This window comes from Ctenopharyngodon idella, chromosome 2 (genome assembly GCF_019924925.1).
Source record: "Ctenopharyngodon idella isolate HZGC_01 chromosome 2, HZGC01, whole genome shotgun sequence".
Taxonomy (NCBI): Eukaryota; Metazoa; Chordata; class Actinopteri; order Cypriniformes; family Xenocyprididae; genus Ctenopharyngodon; species Ctenopharyngodon idella.
In genome coordinates, this window is record NC_067221.1 from 12575161 (window position 1) to 12592746 (window position 17586).

Consider the following 17586-nt stretch of genomic DNA (forward strand, 5'->3'; position numbering starts at 1 on the left):
CTGTCTAATCCTGGCCTGTCCCTGCTCTCTTGGCCGCATAGCAGGCTAATTGTATGGCTGTAGTCTGTCATATGAGTATGAATAAACATTTACAATTTCCTCAACGTCCGAACTGTCATTGCGATCCATTGTTTTCCTATTGTTTATATTGACCGCACTCCCTCCCGTTACGTCACTTCCGATTTGGCATTTTTCAGATGCGGAAGTAAAATTTTCTCACAAAAAACGTCTCCAGAAGCCTAAGTAGCGTATTTATACGTGTATTTTAAAGAAAACCTAGTTCCTACATTATTTTTCTATACATTGAGTCACTGAAGCTCTAACCTGCAATATGCACTTTAATTGCTGCAGTCCATTTAATCATGATTTAATTTGAATTAATTGTTTTTAAAAACAAATCAGGTTGAATGAATGATTCAATGACTCACTCATTAAGACTTCACTTGTTTCATATTGGATGATTCAGATGGAGCGAATCTCTTGAATAAATGATTTAATGACAAATACATCTTTAACAGTCACTTGTGTCCACCTACTGGTGTAACGGTGTAATCAATACAAACTTTATTTGAAGCATCGAGTTACTTTCAAAAGGTGATTAGATTTATATTTTGGTCGCAACCATAGATATCGGGGTTTATATCAGTACTTCTGTGATGATCTGAATTAGTGTAATACAGAAATAATGATATTGTGTGATTGAAAAGACTGTTTGTGAAGCTGTTTCATACTGTACCTATGACAGCTGCTCTCTCTGGGTCAGTGGCAGCGCCAACACAGATTTAAATGTTCCGCTGTGATCGTATTTGTCTTATTTGTGATCATATTTGTCTTTCCATTTTAATAAACTGAATCGTTGTCATGTAGGAATTAGATTGTTTTGGTGTTGAAATCAAGATTTTCGTTCTTTTAATGATTAATCGTGCAGCTATTTAAAGGAATACTCCATTAAAATAGTTAAATGTGTTGTCTCAGCTGTTTTTAACCCATCATGTGCCTTAAATTGTTGATTGTTAAATATTGAAGGTGAAGATCAGGAATGGATGGACCAAAGGCTGTTTCTTGGGTTGTGTTACATGATTGGTGCAGTTTAAAACAACGTTAAAAATATGATGCAACTTATGACAACAATAGTACAAAAAAATCTAAGCTCTCGCAGAGTACAGCCCTGTGAGAGCTTACATTTTTTTGTACTGTTGTTGCTCCACTACCTGATTGGCAGGTTAGGGAAACACTAAGCTCTACGCTGTGCCTAGGGATGATGCACTTGTGAGAGTGTGTGTTTCTGATGGCCAATAGTGGCACTGGTTGGGGAGTTTAAATGAGACAGTGATGAAGAGGAGCCCCCTAGCCTGAAGTGAAAAAGAGAAATGTCAGGAGGAAGAGGAAGCGTCTTGCCCAAGATAGGCAGTGCACAGCTTCAGGCCTCAGATCAGCCTGGCCAAACAACCAAACAGCTTTAATGTACAGATATAGATGGGCCCTTACAGGACTAACACACAGGCATGTGGTTTGTATGATGTCATTAGCACTGGATTGCTCTGGGCAGGTGTGTGTGTTATGTGTTAGCGTGTGTTTTTAGCTTTCCATTTATAGATCTGAAGTCCTCTGGCCTCCTTTAACATCTTACAATTTCATATAGACCTTTATAATGCAAAATATATGTTTAGAAGATTATCATAACTTATATTTTTTTCTGTTCTAAATGAATGAATTAATGGTTTTTGTCATCAATTTATTAATTTATTTTTGCAATTTTTATTCATTATTTATTTTTAATTAGTTTAATCATTGTTGAGCTAGCAAACAATCTATTGAAAAGATAAGAAAAAAGTGTACTTTTTTACTTTAAGTACATTTAAATACATATAAATTATGTAACCTTTTAAGTATTTATTTAGGCTAGATACATTTTGATTTTTTTTTTATAAACTACCCCTGTGATCTGAATGTATGCATGAATCATGATTTCCTTAAGCAATTGTGCTGTTTATATGTTACCCCCCACCCCCACCTCTCTGATTGGCGTAGTGCTGAGATGCAGGAATAATCCAATCAATGCAAGAGGATGCACATCAACATCTGTCTAATCCCATTCTGAATGGGGATTAGGCAAATAGCACACTTTGAGCAGCATGCAGTAATATGATGCAGTGGCTGGCCAGACCTATTGGACCTATGGTTTCAGGTGGACAGTTTAAGAATGGGATACATATTGCAGAGATGGAAACAGAGACGACCAGTGGCTTATCTGAAATCCAAACAGCGGCCATATGAGAGGCCTCTCTTAGTTTGGCCTTTAGGGTGAGTGGTGGAGATGCCAGGAGACTGCGAGTCTGTAAACGCATGCCTCTTCTGCAGCCCACTTATCTGATAAAGAAGCTGGACAGACGCCCATTCTTAAGGTCAGCCGGAAGATCATACTGCGACCCTGCTGCTCTGCACAAGGCGACTGTGCTACTTTTGTCATGGTGGTTTTCCTTTGAATCGGTCACTACTGATACGGTTCCCATGATGACAGAGCCAGACAACTTAATCTATAGACTTGATCTGGCATTATTGCTTCATTTATATTTGAATAGTGTCTTTACTTGTGCCTTTGGGTGAATTGTGCATTATTTGAGAGTTTTATCAATACCTTTTTTTTTATAGCTGAACACTGCCTGCTATCTGTTGGGTTGCTGAAATAGGCCATGGTTTTGATACCCTGAACATCCAACATGACACATCTAGAACAGTGTTTTCGAACTGTTTTTGTCTTACATAGCCCCACAGCCACATCAGTAAGACACAGTATGCTTTCATTGACACCAAACCAGAAATGTGCTCCTGTTAACTCATACCGTTTAGTGGATAGGATACCATCTTGAATGATCATTAATGTTATTAAAATGACCATTATTACAATGATTCACTAAAAACAAATCACTAAAATCAATACTGTGGGTGAATAACAGACTTGAGCTTTCTCTCAAATGGAAGCAGTTTGGGAAATGGTGTTGGGAAAATGGTATCTTTTATTTATTTTATATGCATTTATTATTACTTATTCTTTAAAGGGTTAGTTCACCCAAAAATGAAAATTCTGTCATTAATTACTCGCCCTCATGTCGTTCCAAACCTGTAAGACTTTCGTTCATCTTTGGAACACAAATGAAGATATTTTTGATAAAATCTGAGAGCTTTCTGTCCCTCCACAGACAGCTATGCAACTGAAACTTCAAAAAGCTAAATAAAATATTTTTATCAAATAAAGCGATCAAGTCTCTTTCGACAATTTGGACTAAACGGCTCAATTCATATGGATTAGTTTTACGATCTCTTTATGAACTTTTTGAAGCACCAAAGTTTCAGTTGCGTAGCTACTTCTACATCATTGTCTCTTTGGCCCCACCCACTAGCGCGTTAGTGAGATGAGAAGGAGAGAAGAGAGGTACAGGATCACTGGGAAAAAATAACATTACCTTCCAAAGGATCCTAATGCTAGGAATGTGGTTATTTATTTTCAACTATGTGAATGTCTCAGAGCATTTTCTGTTTGTTCGGTACATTTCACTGTGGATTATTTGGAAAATCATTCGCAATTTCGGCGCTGGCTTTGTAAACAGACTTTTACTGTAAAATATGGACCCAACAGTAATGCCACAACAAGAAACCATGTTAATTCTAAATCTGTGATCAGTGATTTCTGATATGTAATGATTCATGTACAGTCAGACATTCTTTGTCTCAAAATTGTTTATTGCAACAGACATGTCTGTCATCGGCTACAATGCTCATCGCTGCAACATTTCATGTGGCAGGAGTAGATCTAAATATAATGCAATAATCAACACTTTTCATGATTAGTTAATCTCAACAGCTGAAATAGTTAAAACATAGTAAAAGTTTTTGTGAGAGTTCCACATGTAATGCTTATTTCATATGCAAAAATGTTAGCCAATCACAGCAGTAGGAGTTTACGTTGAAGTCTCACAGTAGACACGCCCCTTCCAACAGAGCGTTCAAATCAGAGGGCTAAAATCAGCCTTTTATTTCTAAATTATGACAACTTTTGATGTAAAAATCACATTATAAATGCACCTTAGGAAACATAAAATAATTTGAAACAAAAAATGCAGTTCATGACCCCTTTAACATGTTAAAACTATTTCTAGAGTTGTCGATCCATCACATGTTTTTTAACGGCAACCTCTGGGGTACATATACTGTACACCTGGTTGGGAATCACTGATCTAGAACACTTTACTAATGCAGAGTAAGCATGCAGAAATAACAGGTGGGCTAGAAGATGTTGATATGGTGCCTTCTACACATTTATATTCAAGCATGTGTTCCACAAACACGAATACCTCAAGGCAATAATGCTGCATTATTCTGATATGAGTGAAGTGCTACATATTTACCTTAGTGAACTTTTTTTTCTGTCCATAAGTCAACATATCCTTTATCTTTTACTTGTAAACTCATTGCCTCTGAATTGATTGAAGTTGGCAAGTAGTGTACTATAAAATCTTGCTTTGCATAAAAACGATCAAAGTGCAAACTGTAGCAGAGAGAATCTGGCAGACAGAGTGGGTGGAAGCCACTCTCAAAGAAATCAATGACAAAACATTGTGCAAACAAGACTATATCCCTATAAGCACTTGTACACATTGTGTATATTTATTAATTTTTTTGTGAAGGTCTTCATATTCAATAAAATACTGTTGATTGCCAGTGGTTTTGTGGATTTAAGGGAAACCCACTGGTTAAGATGATGCAGTCCTCCTTAACATGATGTCAGTGAATCTCTGGGGAGAGAATAGGTGTAGGTAAATGGAAGTGTGTGTCTGTTCTTGGCTGGATGCCTATCAGGGTCAGAGGGTAAACTACAAGGTGGGGATTGCTGGGGAAAAAGCAGGGATAGGTCACTTGGCAAAGACACACCACTGGAGCAAATGCCTTTAGCGCCACAGTAATTCACCTCAGACTGAGAGACCTTAACACCATTCACCAACAATCCATTATCATTAGCAGGTGGCATGGCGTTTTTAAAAGATCTTTGTGTCACTTGTACTGTTATGAATGTGTTTTCTTGTGACAGACTGTCATGTTCAGTCTATGCTTTCCCTGGAAAGCAGCAGGTTTGTTCAACTTTCTGGTGATTTGTTGCAAAGAGACCAGAGTTGCCATAGCAATTTCTACAGATTTCCCACCTTTTTGCTAGCAAGAGTTTTTGAAAGTGAATTTGTTTGAGATTATTGTTGCGGCTTGTCAAGTTGGTACCATGAAAAATAGACTTGATTTCAAAATGTAATGACTTCAGATACTAATTGGTGTTTGAAGCAAAGATTTTTAGTAAGTATGAGAAATTCTTCCAGTGCAGCAAGCAAAATCCATTTTACCTATTATGTGAACTTATGCATCAAATGTAGAAGTATTTAGGATATTATGCAATATAATAGTTTTTTAGTTTCTTTGTTAAATGTAATATGTGACCCTGGACCACAAAAACAACACATTTTTTTTTAAATTGAGATGTATACTTCATCTGAAAGCTGAAGAAGTAAGCATTACATTGATGTATGGTTTGTTAGGATAGGACAATATTTGGTCGAGATACAACTATTTGAAAATCTGCAATCTGAGGGTGCAAAAAAATCAAAATATTGAGAATATTGCCTTTAAAGTTGTCCAAATGAAGTTCTTAGCAATGCATATCCACTCACAAAAATAATTTTTTTATATATTTACGGTAGGAAATTTATAAAATATCTTCATGGAACATGATCTTTATTTAATATCCTAATGATTTTTGGCATAAAAGAAAAATTGATAATTTTGACCTATACAATGTATTGTTGGCTAAGCTACAACTACCCATGCGACTTAAGACTGGTTTTGTGGTCCAGGGTCACGTATATCTGCATAAATATACTATTTGAGGATATAAAGTAGAACTATAGATCCTCATCTGTATTACTTATCTTATTGCAAAGGTGCATATTCATTTTTTTTTTAGTCAAATCATTTAGAGATGTAGTGTTGAGTCATCAGCTTTGACGTTATCACAAGTTTAAAATGGGTCCATCCACTGCAGATCGTGTTTGCAAAACAGCGCAGAGACCAACACAGCTGGGAACAGTCTGTCTGGTTGTAAGGTCACGTTGAAAAGAAAAGCAGACAAAACATTGAGATATTCTAGCCGAGTGTCTGCAGCAGAAGCTGATTCTGCTCTGTCATTGAGAGTTCAATGAGAGTTCAGAGAGAAAGAGAGAGAGCTTTTAAAGGGATTTTCTTTGTGTCTCACACAGGTACTTCCACGCCATCTACCTGGGCATCAGGAGCAGGCAGAGCGGAGAGAATGACCGTTGGAGGTTCTACTGGAGGATGGTGTACGAGTATGCTGACGTCAGCATGCTCCACCTACTGGCCACGTTTCTAGAGAGCGCCCCTCAGCTGGTGCTCCAGCTCTGTATCATTATACAGACTCACAAGCTCCAGGCTGTACAAGGTATCACAACACACACACACTTTTGTTTATTTCACTATATATTATTGAGGATCTTCTTATAGACTTCTATTGTTTTTCTATCACGCCCGACCCCTGCCACTAAACATAACCCTCACAGAAACCTGTGCAAAACACTAGATATAAACATTATTTGAGTGATTTATAAACCCATTTAACTAGTGAGTTCTGGCTCACTGGTCGTGTTCAACAGGTTTCATTATATTTGTGAGGACATTTTTGAATAGCGCGGACATTTTGGACCCCACAAATATAGTCAAACCTGTATACACACACACACACACACACTAATTGTGAATAATGAAGTGCATGTGACAATTTTACCTCTAGGTTAAAGTGTTACCATCTCCGGTGTTAAGATTCATTTTCGTGTGCTGAATCCCCTGCTGAGAAAAAAAAAAAACATCTTCGGCAAACCTAAGTGGTTTGCTGATCTTAGCTGTTTTGAACTGGTTTAGCTGGTCTCTTACCCAGGCTAAGATGGTTTGTGCTGGTTTAGCTGGTCTCCCAACTTGGTCAAGCTGTTTTTAGCTGGTTTAGCTGGTCAGCCAGCTGGAGGCCACCTAACCTGGCCAGCTGATAAATATCCAAATGCCCTTTAAAAAACTAACCTTTTTGGCAAGGCTGGGAGACCTTTACCTGGTTTAAGCTGTCTTTTTCAAGAGGGATCCCAGTATTTTATTAGTCTGCTATACTTCTTTGTAAGAATGAGAGTAGGACAGTACTGAGGAGAGAGAACACCAGGTTTACTGTTATCCTTCACTTTACACATTTCATCCTGTCTGTATAACAGTGATGGAGAGGGACAGAGAGTAAGAAAAACTCAGCTGCCACTGAACCTAAAAAAACTGCTGCAGAGGAGAGAAGTGGAGTGCTTTTTCAAGAGCTTTGCCAAAAATGGGCATTTATTATGGTAAAAGCAAGTTTTCAAACCAATGCTTTTTTGTTGGGCTGCCTTTTTGGGGATGCACCATTTTTGGGTATAGTGAATTAACTGTGGAATTCTGAGAGAGTGTTTTATAGCATTGTTTAGCAATCAACAAGAAAACTATTTTCTTCACCTTTTGTTTATTACTTGATGTTTTAAATCCTGTAGTGTCAGCCACAGTCTGTTTACTGACTGTCTGATGCAACCAGGTCTATAATACCTGGAGAAAGCCATCTATTAAATTTCCCTTTCATTTCAGTTACTTCAGTTACTACACTGACATATGACACTCTGGAAGAATGTGATTTGAAATCTGCCATTTGAATTTTTTTTGTCTTCTAGTCATCAGGGCCTGGTTTCAACAAATCCCTTAAGGTAAGAAACCATTTGAATGAAATATCAAATATAAATAAGGATTTTTTTAACTTAAGGGTTTTTTTGGAACCGACCGCTGATCTGTAAATGCCATGTGACTGCTCACTCTGGAGATGCAGGAAAGTAATGTGACAAGACTAATTGGCTAGAAACTGACCTGTCCAGCTATAGGCCAATTACGCTTCAAAATTTTATATAAAAAAAGTAATTACAAAAGCATTGGCTACTCAGCTTAACAAACATTTACCCTATTTCATTCAGACCGGATTTATCCCTGGTAGATTCTCTTTCTCTGGACCAAAAAGCCGCACTTGAACACGCAGCACAGACTAAAGCTGACTGCAAACTAGCACGTGCGTTCTGCGTCTGCATGTAAGGAATTAACTGTCTATATCAGCAGGAATCCATAGTCTGTATTCGTCATTCAAAAGGAGAAACCGAAACAAGGATATACGAGATATACGCAGATATATGAGAAGTAAACAAAGCAACGCTTGCTTACCATTTTGAATATCAGTTATGTTGATAATGTTCTTCATTTTAAGCGGCTCATGTTGTTATGAAAATATTTGCGTTTTGGAATGCTCGGGTAGGATAACATAACATTAGACCAGCCTTCTGTCTGTGCCGTCTTGACTTACTTGCTCTCTTTCATCACTTTCGCTTTAATTCTCTTGCACTGACTCGTTCGCTAAACTGAACATCCAATCAGAGTTCCCACTCTCACCAACGGCCCAGATGCCAATTCAACACGCTGAATCGGGCAAACTGCCACCGACATAAGCCTGACAAGAGCCGACGTGTGGAACACACAGCAAAAGGTAGCCTGACAGACATTCGCTGACCCTAATGTACATCACCTCCTCAATACACTATACACCAATCATACAAAAGCTAATAGGGCAGCGATTCTGTCCTTGGATGATCAGGTCGAGTGGCCTTATATGTTTGGTTCGCTTTAAAGATTTAGGTTTGACAAGGCATTTATATCATGGCCCCCAGATGGGTCAGATTAATATACGCAAAGCCAATATATTCGGTTTCAACTAATGTAGACAGGTCATTCAGATTTTCCTTGCACCCTCTTATCCGCACTTTTCGCCACTGTGATAGAGCCTCTCGCCTCAAGTATAAGGTGTCATACAGGTATCGCAGGTCTTGGAATGGGTGCAGGGAAGCTCTTATTAACTGTACTGTAGAGATCAGTTCCTATTTTCTTAGATTTAATTACTTCTTTTGGGAGACTAACGGTGTATACTATTAATCTGTTAAAGAGTAACTTTATGCCTCTTTCTGATACTTATAGTCCTGTTTTTTGAAGAATATTTAAGATAGTTAAGGATCATTTTACATACCTTGGATTGACATATTTTTTTTTTTATCAACATTTGAGGTGAATTTTGTGGAGCTTCTTTCAAAACTCCAGCATAATATAGAAAATTGGAAAATTCTACCTTTGTCTTTGATTGGGCATATAAATTCAATTAAATTAGTTTCTCTTCGTAGATTCCTATGTCCTATTCTCCCTGTTTTTCTTACCTCTGCCTTCTTTAAGAAACTGGATAATCCTGTCTTATGTTTGGAACAATAAGACACCGGATTTTGAAGATTCACCTCCAAAAACCCAAGTCTGTAGGTGGTTAAAGTATGCCAGTATTTAAATATTTTGCTTGCCAAATATATTAAAGGGGTGGTTCACAGGATTTTTTCTAAGCTTGATTGTGTTTATGGGGGGTTTAACATGTTTTAATGCTTCGTTTTTAAAAAAACGCTGTATTTTTCATATATTTTACCTTCATTCTACACCGCTGTCTCCATTGTCATTTGAACGGCTGGTTTGACTTCCTGATTCTATGATACCACTCCCTCCGAAATACACAATGGGCTCAGATTGGTTTGCTGGCCCAGTGTATTGTGATTCGCTGAAGCGTCCAGAAACACCATGCCCCTTACCATTAGTTGTTGCATGTGCTTCGGTGAAAATGTAAATAATGGCGGCTATATTGCCATATCAATTTGAGCCCGAATCAGACCCAGATAGTAGTAATGATGAAGAGGGTCAAGCAGAACCTCTTCAAGCACGGTTTTAAAGGACGTTTCTGAATGGTAAGTATTTCCATTTGTATTTGTGTCAAAGTGTTTAGATATGCTGTCACTTATAAATTTTACTGCTGTTTATGTTAGATTTCAATATACGGTTTTATCCTGATTAAAGCATTAGTGTAAGCTTTACTTTATCCTGTTTACTTTACCGAGTCCGGTATAGACAACTCTTCCTCTTAAATAATGCCATGCGACATGGCCTCGCCCACTTTGTTGCGTGTTCCCGGGGGCAGTGTTTATGTTAATTGCAGGGTTTATGATGTCACCAGCCTGGGAAGAAGCTCGTTGTAGTCCAAACCGGTCGTAATTGTAGGCATTAAACTGCCTTTAAACGACAGTAAAAACTGAGCACCCACATATAGCTACAATAACCTTTGTAACCTGTAAGTTGAACTTAATGTGATGCACTTACTGCTTCAGATGCCACCATTCTAATGACGGACAAAATACATCTCCGACATTTGCTGGTGAAACACCTCGTAACTCTATATGAGCTTGATTTTTGTAAAATGCTAATAATATAACGACACACGCAAGTGTCTGACCATACATAAAGCCACAATACTAACTTTGATAACAAGGTGTTTAATCATTTAAAATGTTTTTAAAGAAAAACATTTCTGAATTCCTGAACAGTTCTATATTGTTGAACCAATGTGGTTCAAGCGACAAAGGTGGACAAAGTTTCAGGAAACAGTCATGGCTAGCTAGTTATTTCTCCAAAGATGCATACTACTATGGTAGTTGTTGTTGTATACTGGAAATGCACCTCAGATTGACTGGCTGCTATGCAACTTCTAGGGCTCAGGATATACAGGTTTTTATCAGTGTACTGGGAAACAAGTCATCTTAATAAGCTGTACTGCCATGTTTATATTCTTCAAATCTTCAAAAGATATTCAGAGTTTATTTTGAGGTAGCTAATGGTAGTTAAACTCCAAGTACAAGGCTGTACTGTATAATTCTGCTTTGTTTTATGAGTTATATCTGGGATATAATCAGCAGTTACTGTTACATTTTTTACTGATTTCTTCAGTGTTTACTGTACAATAATTTACATAGACTACTGTGGCATTATTTGAATTATTTCTATTTTTTCATACTGTCTATTATTGTGGTATCAATTACTTAAATGGCATTTGGTAGTTGGTCGCTTTACATGTTGGTCTGATCCTGTTCATAAATGGCTGTTTTGTTGATTTGTGCTTTTGTGCGTTGTGGATTGCAGAGCCCTGTCTAGCAGTTAAAGCTTTAGCGCCTTTATGTGCTGTCTTCTGTTCTTCATAATCTTCCATAAACAAAAGTGCCCAGGGATTGTCAGAATTTTCTCCCATCAAGGCTGAGAAATGATTTATGAAAGCAGGGGTCTTGAGCTCCTAATGCAACAGAGCTGTGAATATCCTTTTTTGAGCGTGAGGATCTGAGCGTCTGCTCCGTGTGACAGTGGAAGCGGGTCTGGAGGCAGTTTTGCTCGTGGTGTTTGGTAGAGCAGAGCAGAGAGCCTTCTGATGCTCTGAACTCTTTCATCGGTGACTTTCCTTTGAGATTTGTCGCTCTTACGCTTACAAGTCAAAAACAACATTGAGCAAAGTGTAAAAATTTAACCCAACAGTACAGTCATAATTCAAAAGCCCAATATCTTCTAAATAGACTAAATAACTTGAGTACCATTTGATGGCAGCCAGCAGAGGCGCAGTGGTGAAATGTAGGACGCATTTGATTTGTGTTTCTCTTACTCATGCTGTCCCTTGTTTGCTCTACAAACTTGCACCCTCCCTAACTTTACCAGTAACTGTCGCAGTAAAAGACGCTGTCACTCAGTAAGGCTTTTCTTTGAACCCCTGCCAGAAATAAAATCTCTCTATCTGCTCACATAAATGGGCCACTCAGCCTAACCATTTCCTGCAACAGTTCAGCACAGGAAAAAAGCTTTGCTCATAACATGTACCCAGTGGACTGTTTTGCTCAAAATCACAGGAAGCAACTCTTTCTTTTTAATTATTTTTCATATTATTTTATCTTATTTTTTAATTTCTATATCAGCAGTTTAATATACAATTGGTATATTAAATTACTAAGTTAAAAGTTTAATTTTACAGGTCTCATATTTAATGATGATCTTTGCCAGTGATTCTCTTTCTAATTAATGTTCGTCACTGTAGATGAAATCATATTACTGTACCATACAGTTTCATCCACTATACCTTCACTGTTGGAAGCAAAAACACATTTTACAGGCAAGTTGTGGCCCAACCATCTGTTTTGATTATATTTCTATTCTAGGGAAGATCAGGTGCAATTGTAATATTTTTATCAAATCTACCTGCCATATGTTGCTGAAATAAACATTTATATGTGCCAACAGAAACTAAAATATTAATAGATTAGCAATGAGAAAGCCTAAATAATAATATTATCAAACTTAATTCGAGTTAGAATAAAAATACTTTTTTGTAGAACCCTCACCAGTTCTTTTCTATACAAACACGATTTTATGCTCCTAAATGGAGAAAAAAAATCATTGTGCGCATATTTCAAGATTTTTTTTAAAGACATGCAATAGCTTTGTGTGAGGAAGATTCCTCTAAAAATTCTCCTTTTCCTGTGTACACAGATAAAATAACAACATGGAGAGTTTGGAGTGACATGAGGGTGAGCAAATGTTGAAAAATGTTGACAATTTTCTTTTTTCTTTTGGTGAACTATTCCTTCAATGTGAATGGATTTGAAGGGCTTGTAGAAGTAGATAAAGAAGATACTGCAGTGATGCTGTGGTTTGCATAACCCTGCTGCTACCGTGCACCCTACAAACACACAACACACACTGTCTATGCCCTCCTCCCCTCTCCAAATTACTGCAGCCCTCATGAGCAGGAGCAGCAAGGAGCATTACGTCACCACTGCCGCTCTCGCAGCCTCGCACGCTGGACCGTGGCAGGTTCCCGTGGCGACCGTCTCCTCAGGATGCGCAGCACGTGCGCAGGATACGAGGGAGGGAGGGAGGAATACATGCATTCTCGCTGTCATAGAGAGCACCGGAGCCAAGCCGCAGGTCAGATAGCCCACAGAATAAGAATTATAGCCTGGCCTCTGTCAGTTAATTACCCCACTTTGCAAAGTAGTCATTACACCCCCTCAGCTCTCTCCAGCTACTAATGGGCCAGATTTAATCTAAGTGGGTTAAACACGTAAATAAGCTATTGAAAAAACTCACACAGTATAAACAAACACTAGATGATAGATAGAACAATAGCTAGCTAGGTAGAACGATGGATGGATGGATGGATAGATTGGAGGAAGCAATTAGGAATATTCCTTGTGTGGTTATAATGTAATCGCTATTCACAGATTATAGAAAATATATATTGCAGGGGTGATTTCATCCCCGTTTCAGGCTATGAGATGATGTGGTCTGAAGAATTGTTTCTTGCTTTCAGTGCTGGTTATGGGTTCAAATCTTGACTAACTATTAGCTAAACAATTCCAAAAACTACACTGCTGTTCAGTTGTTTGGGGTCAGTAAGATTTTTTTAATGTTTTTGAAAAAAGTCTCTTAAAGGCACAATATGTAAGATTTTTGGATTAAAATATCCAAAAAACACTAGAACGGTGTTATATATTTTGTTGAATTGTATACTTACATTATCACAGATGTTTCCAAGAATGTTTAAATCCAGAGAAAAAAGCAATTTTAACCAGGACACGGACCGTGTCTGTGCGCCGCCTATCAATGACAGCATACCTGTAACGTTATAACATCATTCTCAACACACTCAAATGTATCTAATATGATAAACAGCACTGCGTTACCCCACATACGCTTGACCGGAAGAAGCGGAAGCGGCAACTGTGGCATAATAAAAGTTCCGCTACTTTCGAGCCATGTGTCACGCTCGTCTCTCATTAACAATCGCTCCAGCGGCCTCGTTCAGCTCTCACAGCACTTGGCCTGCTCTGCTTCATACTACAGTAATGTTAATAATCTCATCCATGAACACGATTTCTGCCCGAGTCCCGTCGGATTCTTTTCCACGTGGCTGTGAGGTCAAGACGACATCTCCCATGATGCCGTGCTTAATCTCAGCGTCATCAAGCTACGCCTTTGTTTTGAATAGGTGACCTCTAGTGGCGAAAAATGACATATTGTGCCTTTAATAATAATAATAATTATTATTAGTTACATTTACTGTATATAGTGCTTTTCTCTGCACTCAAAGCGCTTTACATGGAAGAAGGGAATCTCTACCACCACACACCAGCTTATTGGTGGAGTGGAGACAGAGTGATGACGCCAATCAGTATATATATGGGGATGATTAGGAGGCCATGATGATGGACAGAAGCCAATGGGCAAATTTGGCCAGGATGCCGGGGTAACACCCCTACTTCTTTTCGAAGGACATCCTGGGATTTTTAATGACCACAGAGAGTCAGGACCTCAGTTTAACATCTCATACGAAGGACAGTGCTTTTTCACAGTATAGTGTCCCCATCAATATACTGGGGTCTTAGGACCCACACAGACCACAAGGTGAGCACCCCCTGCTGGCCTCACTAACACCTCTTCGAGCAGCTACCGGGTTTTTCTCAGAAGGTCTCTCATCCAGTTACTGACCAGGCTCAACCCTGCTTAGCATCAGTAGGCAACCAGTCTTGGGCTACAGGGTGATATGGCTGCTGACCTGCTCTACTGCATTTGTTTAATCAAAAATACAGTAAAAACATTACAAATGTGAAATAATACAATTTAAAATAACGGTTTTCTATTTTAATGTATTTTGTAATTAATTCCTGAGATGCAAACGCTGAATTTTCAGCATCATTACTCCAGTTTTCAGCATCACATGATCCTTCAGAAATCATTCTAATATGCTGATTTGGTGCTCAAGAAACACCTTCTTCTTCTGGATGTTGACATCTGAGTCATAGCAAAATAAATAAATAATAGGAAATTCTGTAATTCAAAGATTTAAAGAATTTTGTAATGTTAATCACTGTAAATGAAATGGAAATGGAGTAACTGAAGAGTTTATCTTGTCTTGGTAGGTTGCATCAGATTCAGCTGTGTAAACATGGCTAATCTGTTCCATGGATTAATATGTAGGAATAATATGATTATAATTATCTTTATTTATAAAAATTATTCACAATATGGATGAATCCAAATCTTGGGTCCAGATCTAGACTGCAGTCTGCTAATTGGTGACTCCTCCATCCTTGTAAGGAGCTCCGTAGAGGACGTGACCACTACTAGGCACTCGCTCTGGGAGTGTCGACATTGCACAGTCCTTTCCACAGATACGGATTCTGTGCTTTCATTCGCTGTTTAGACTAATGAAACAGATGCCCAGGGTGCACATTCTGTGTTATGAATGTGCTATCTTATGCTATCAGAGAATATCTTTACCATTGATTGCTTTGTTAGGTGTAGGGTGTCCATAATATACAGCTTATCTGCCTACAGATGGCAGAGAAATGGCAAATCTGTCTGTCGCAGCCTTTGACGAACGGTGAACCTGCAGCCTCTGTGAAATGAAAACAATACTCACCTTTATTTGGACACAAATTAACACATCTTTGCACATTCATCATTTCACATGAGGACTCGTTCAATTATTCATGGCCGTGGACCGCAATGGTGTTATCTTAGGAACGTGGGATTCTGCATTTTTACTGATGTCATTTGAACGGAACTGATTGGCACTAAAGCTTCCTCTGATCTCAAACTCTCCTCTGCTTGCACTACAACATTATACAGAAGGATGATAAAAAGGACATTATTCTGAAACCTGTGCAATGTCTTGATACGATTTGGGTGTGAATATCAACCTGAGAAGTAAAGACAAGAGAATATTTACATTTCATTTAGACTTAATAAGGGAACTAATAAATTCATCCTGAGTCTTGGTATCTCAGGAACAGTTTAATGCAGTAAGAATGTCAGATTAGTCTTTTTTTTTTTTTCCTGACAAGAGAAATAGACGTTTCAGTATTAAAATGTGAGAGCCATATGCTGCCTGCCTAGAAGTAGAGATAAAAGACAGTATTTTATGACTGCTAAACATTTGAATTCATCATAGAGAAATGTTAAACAAAAATGACACTGGGATGAAATCCATAAAAGTATTTTTCTAAATGTATGTTTAGTTTACCATAATGTTTTATTTATAAGATGAAGTTTGATAAAAAAAAAAACAGTAATATTGTGAAATATTATCACACTTTCGAAAGTCTCTGTTTTCGAGGTTCGAAAACACCAGTGCAGTGTAAATGACAGGCGTAACCGTAGCAAAACTTAAGCGTTTTAAAACGAAAACGCACTAGTGTAAACGGGGCCTTAGAATGCTGTGTCATGCGCGAGATGCTGCAAAAGATGCAAGACGCGAGCGCAACGGTCATACAAGTTTGTCTAGCGTTTACATAGAAAAACAATGGAAAAGTAGCGCATTGGAATGGAAAAACGCGTTCTGTGTGAACGGGCCCCTAAGGCCCCACAGAGAAAGTGCTTTTTGTGTACGTGTTTAAGTTGTTCCTAATTTTTTTTCATGAATTTATAATAAATTTTAGGTTGAAAGTTTTCAGTGAACATGATTTGTTCGTGAAAACCTTCGTACGCAGATTTCACGCACAAAATTTGTCCGTACAGGTGTTCAGTGATTGAGACCCAATATTTTGAAAGTCACTGTAGTCTAGAAATGTAATTGTATGGACAAAAATCTCAAAACATCTTTTGTGCTTCACAGAAGAAAGTCATACAGGTTTAGAACGACGAGCGAATGAGGACAGAATTTTTCATTTGGGGTAAACTGTCCCCTTAGTTGTGAATTGAGTGACCAAACATTTTAGTGCTGCTGAACTACTCTAGATAGTGTTTCAATATTAAGCTTTTATCTCTGTATCAATTTTAAACTTGAATGTAATACTATTTACTATGCAATGATTCATTCAGTGAGGAGAGACTGGACAGTGTGTGTAAGCTTTGTATCCTGTCTCGCTTACTCATTCAAGAAAGTGATCACTCCAGCAGCTCAAGCACATAATAACCATGGCAGCCAACTCCAGAACAGAGTGTCACGGCGGTAAAGATGGGCGTTCACGCACCTCTAGTCACTGCTGGCTGCTTTACTGTACTCTATCTGATGCAGATGGCTTGTAAAGCCTCCTCCATTAAGCACAACCGAGTATTTTGGACAACATGATGAATAACATCTCACTCAATGGGCCATTGAGTCATAACTGTAGAAAGATGCTGTTCAGCAGAATTCCAAAGAGGCTGTTTTCCCTGAAGAGGAAATAAAACACAAGTCTCATCAAAATGAACCATGTCTCTTGAGTCACCGTTTATCAGCTTTGATCAGGACCAGAGCTTGTAAACCTTGGTGTGGTGTGACTTACCAGAAGGTCTGGATTTGTAATCGCAAACAGATTCATTACAGGAGGGCTACATGTGACACGCACTGAAGCGCGAGCCATTGACGGACACTTCCATGCGCAAGCTACTCCATTAGCCCACTTCCGACTGTATCCTCCAGAGTCATGAATACATAAAGATGTAGTAACGAGATAAAGACATTTGCATGCCTTGGTGAGCACTTCCTATTCTGCACATGAAACCAGTGTCCTATTGTATCTGGGTAAGAAGTGCTTCACATGTCAAGATACATTT

General features: G+C 38.3%; 1 protein-coding gene across 1 annotated transcript in view; it reads left to right on the top strand.

The window, feature by feature from the left end:
• The window catches only part of xkr4 (XK related 4), a 65138-nt gene that overhangs the window by 38656 nt on the left and 8896 nt on the right, over window positions 1-17586 (top strand). Inside the window, exon 2 of the mRNA XM_051911346.1 lies at window positions 6297-6496. Coding sequence (XP_051767306.1) covers window positions 6297-6496 — 200 coding nt within the window. The remainder of the gene's footprint in view (window positions 1-6296; window positions 6497-17586) is intronic.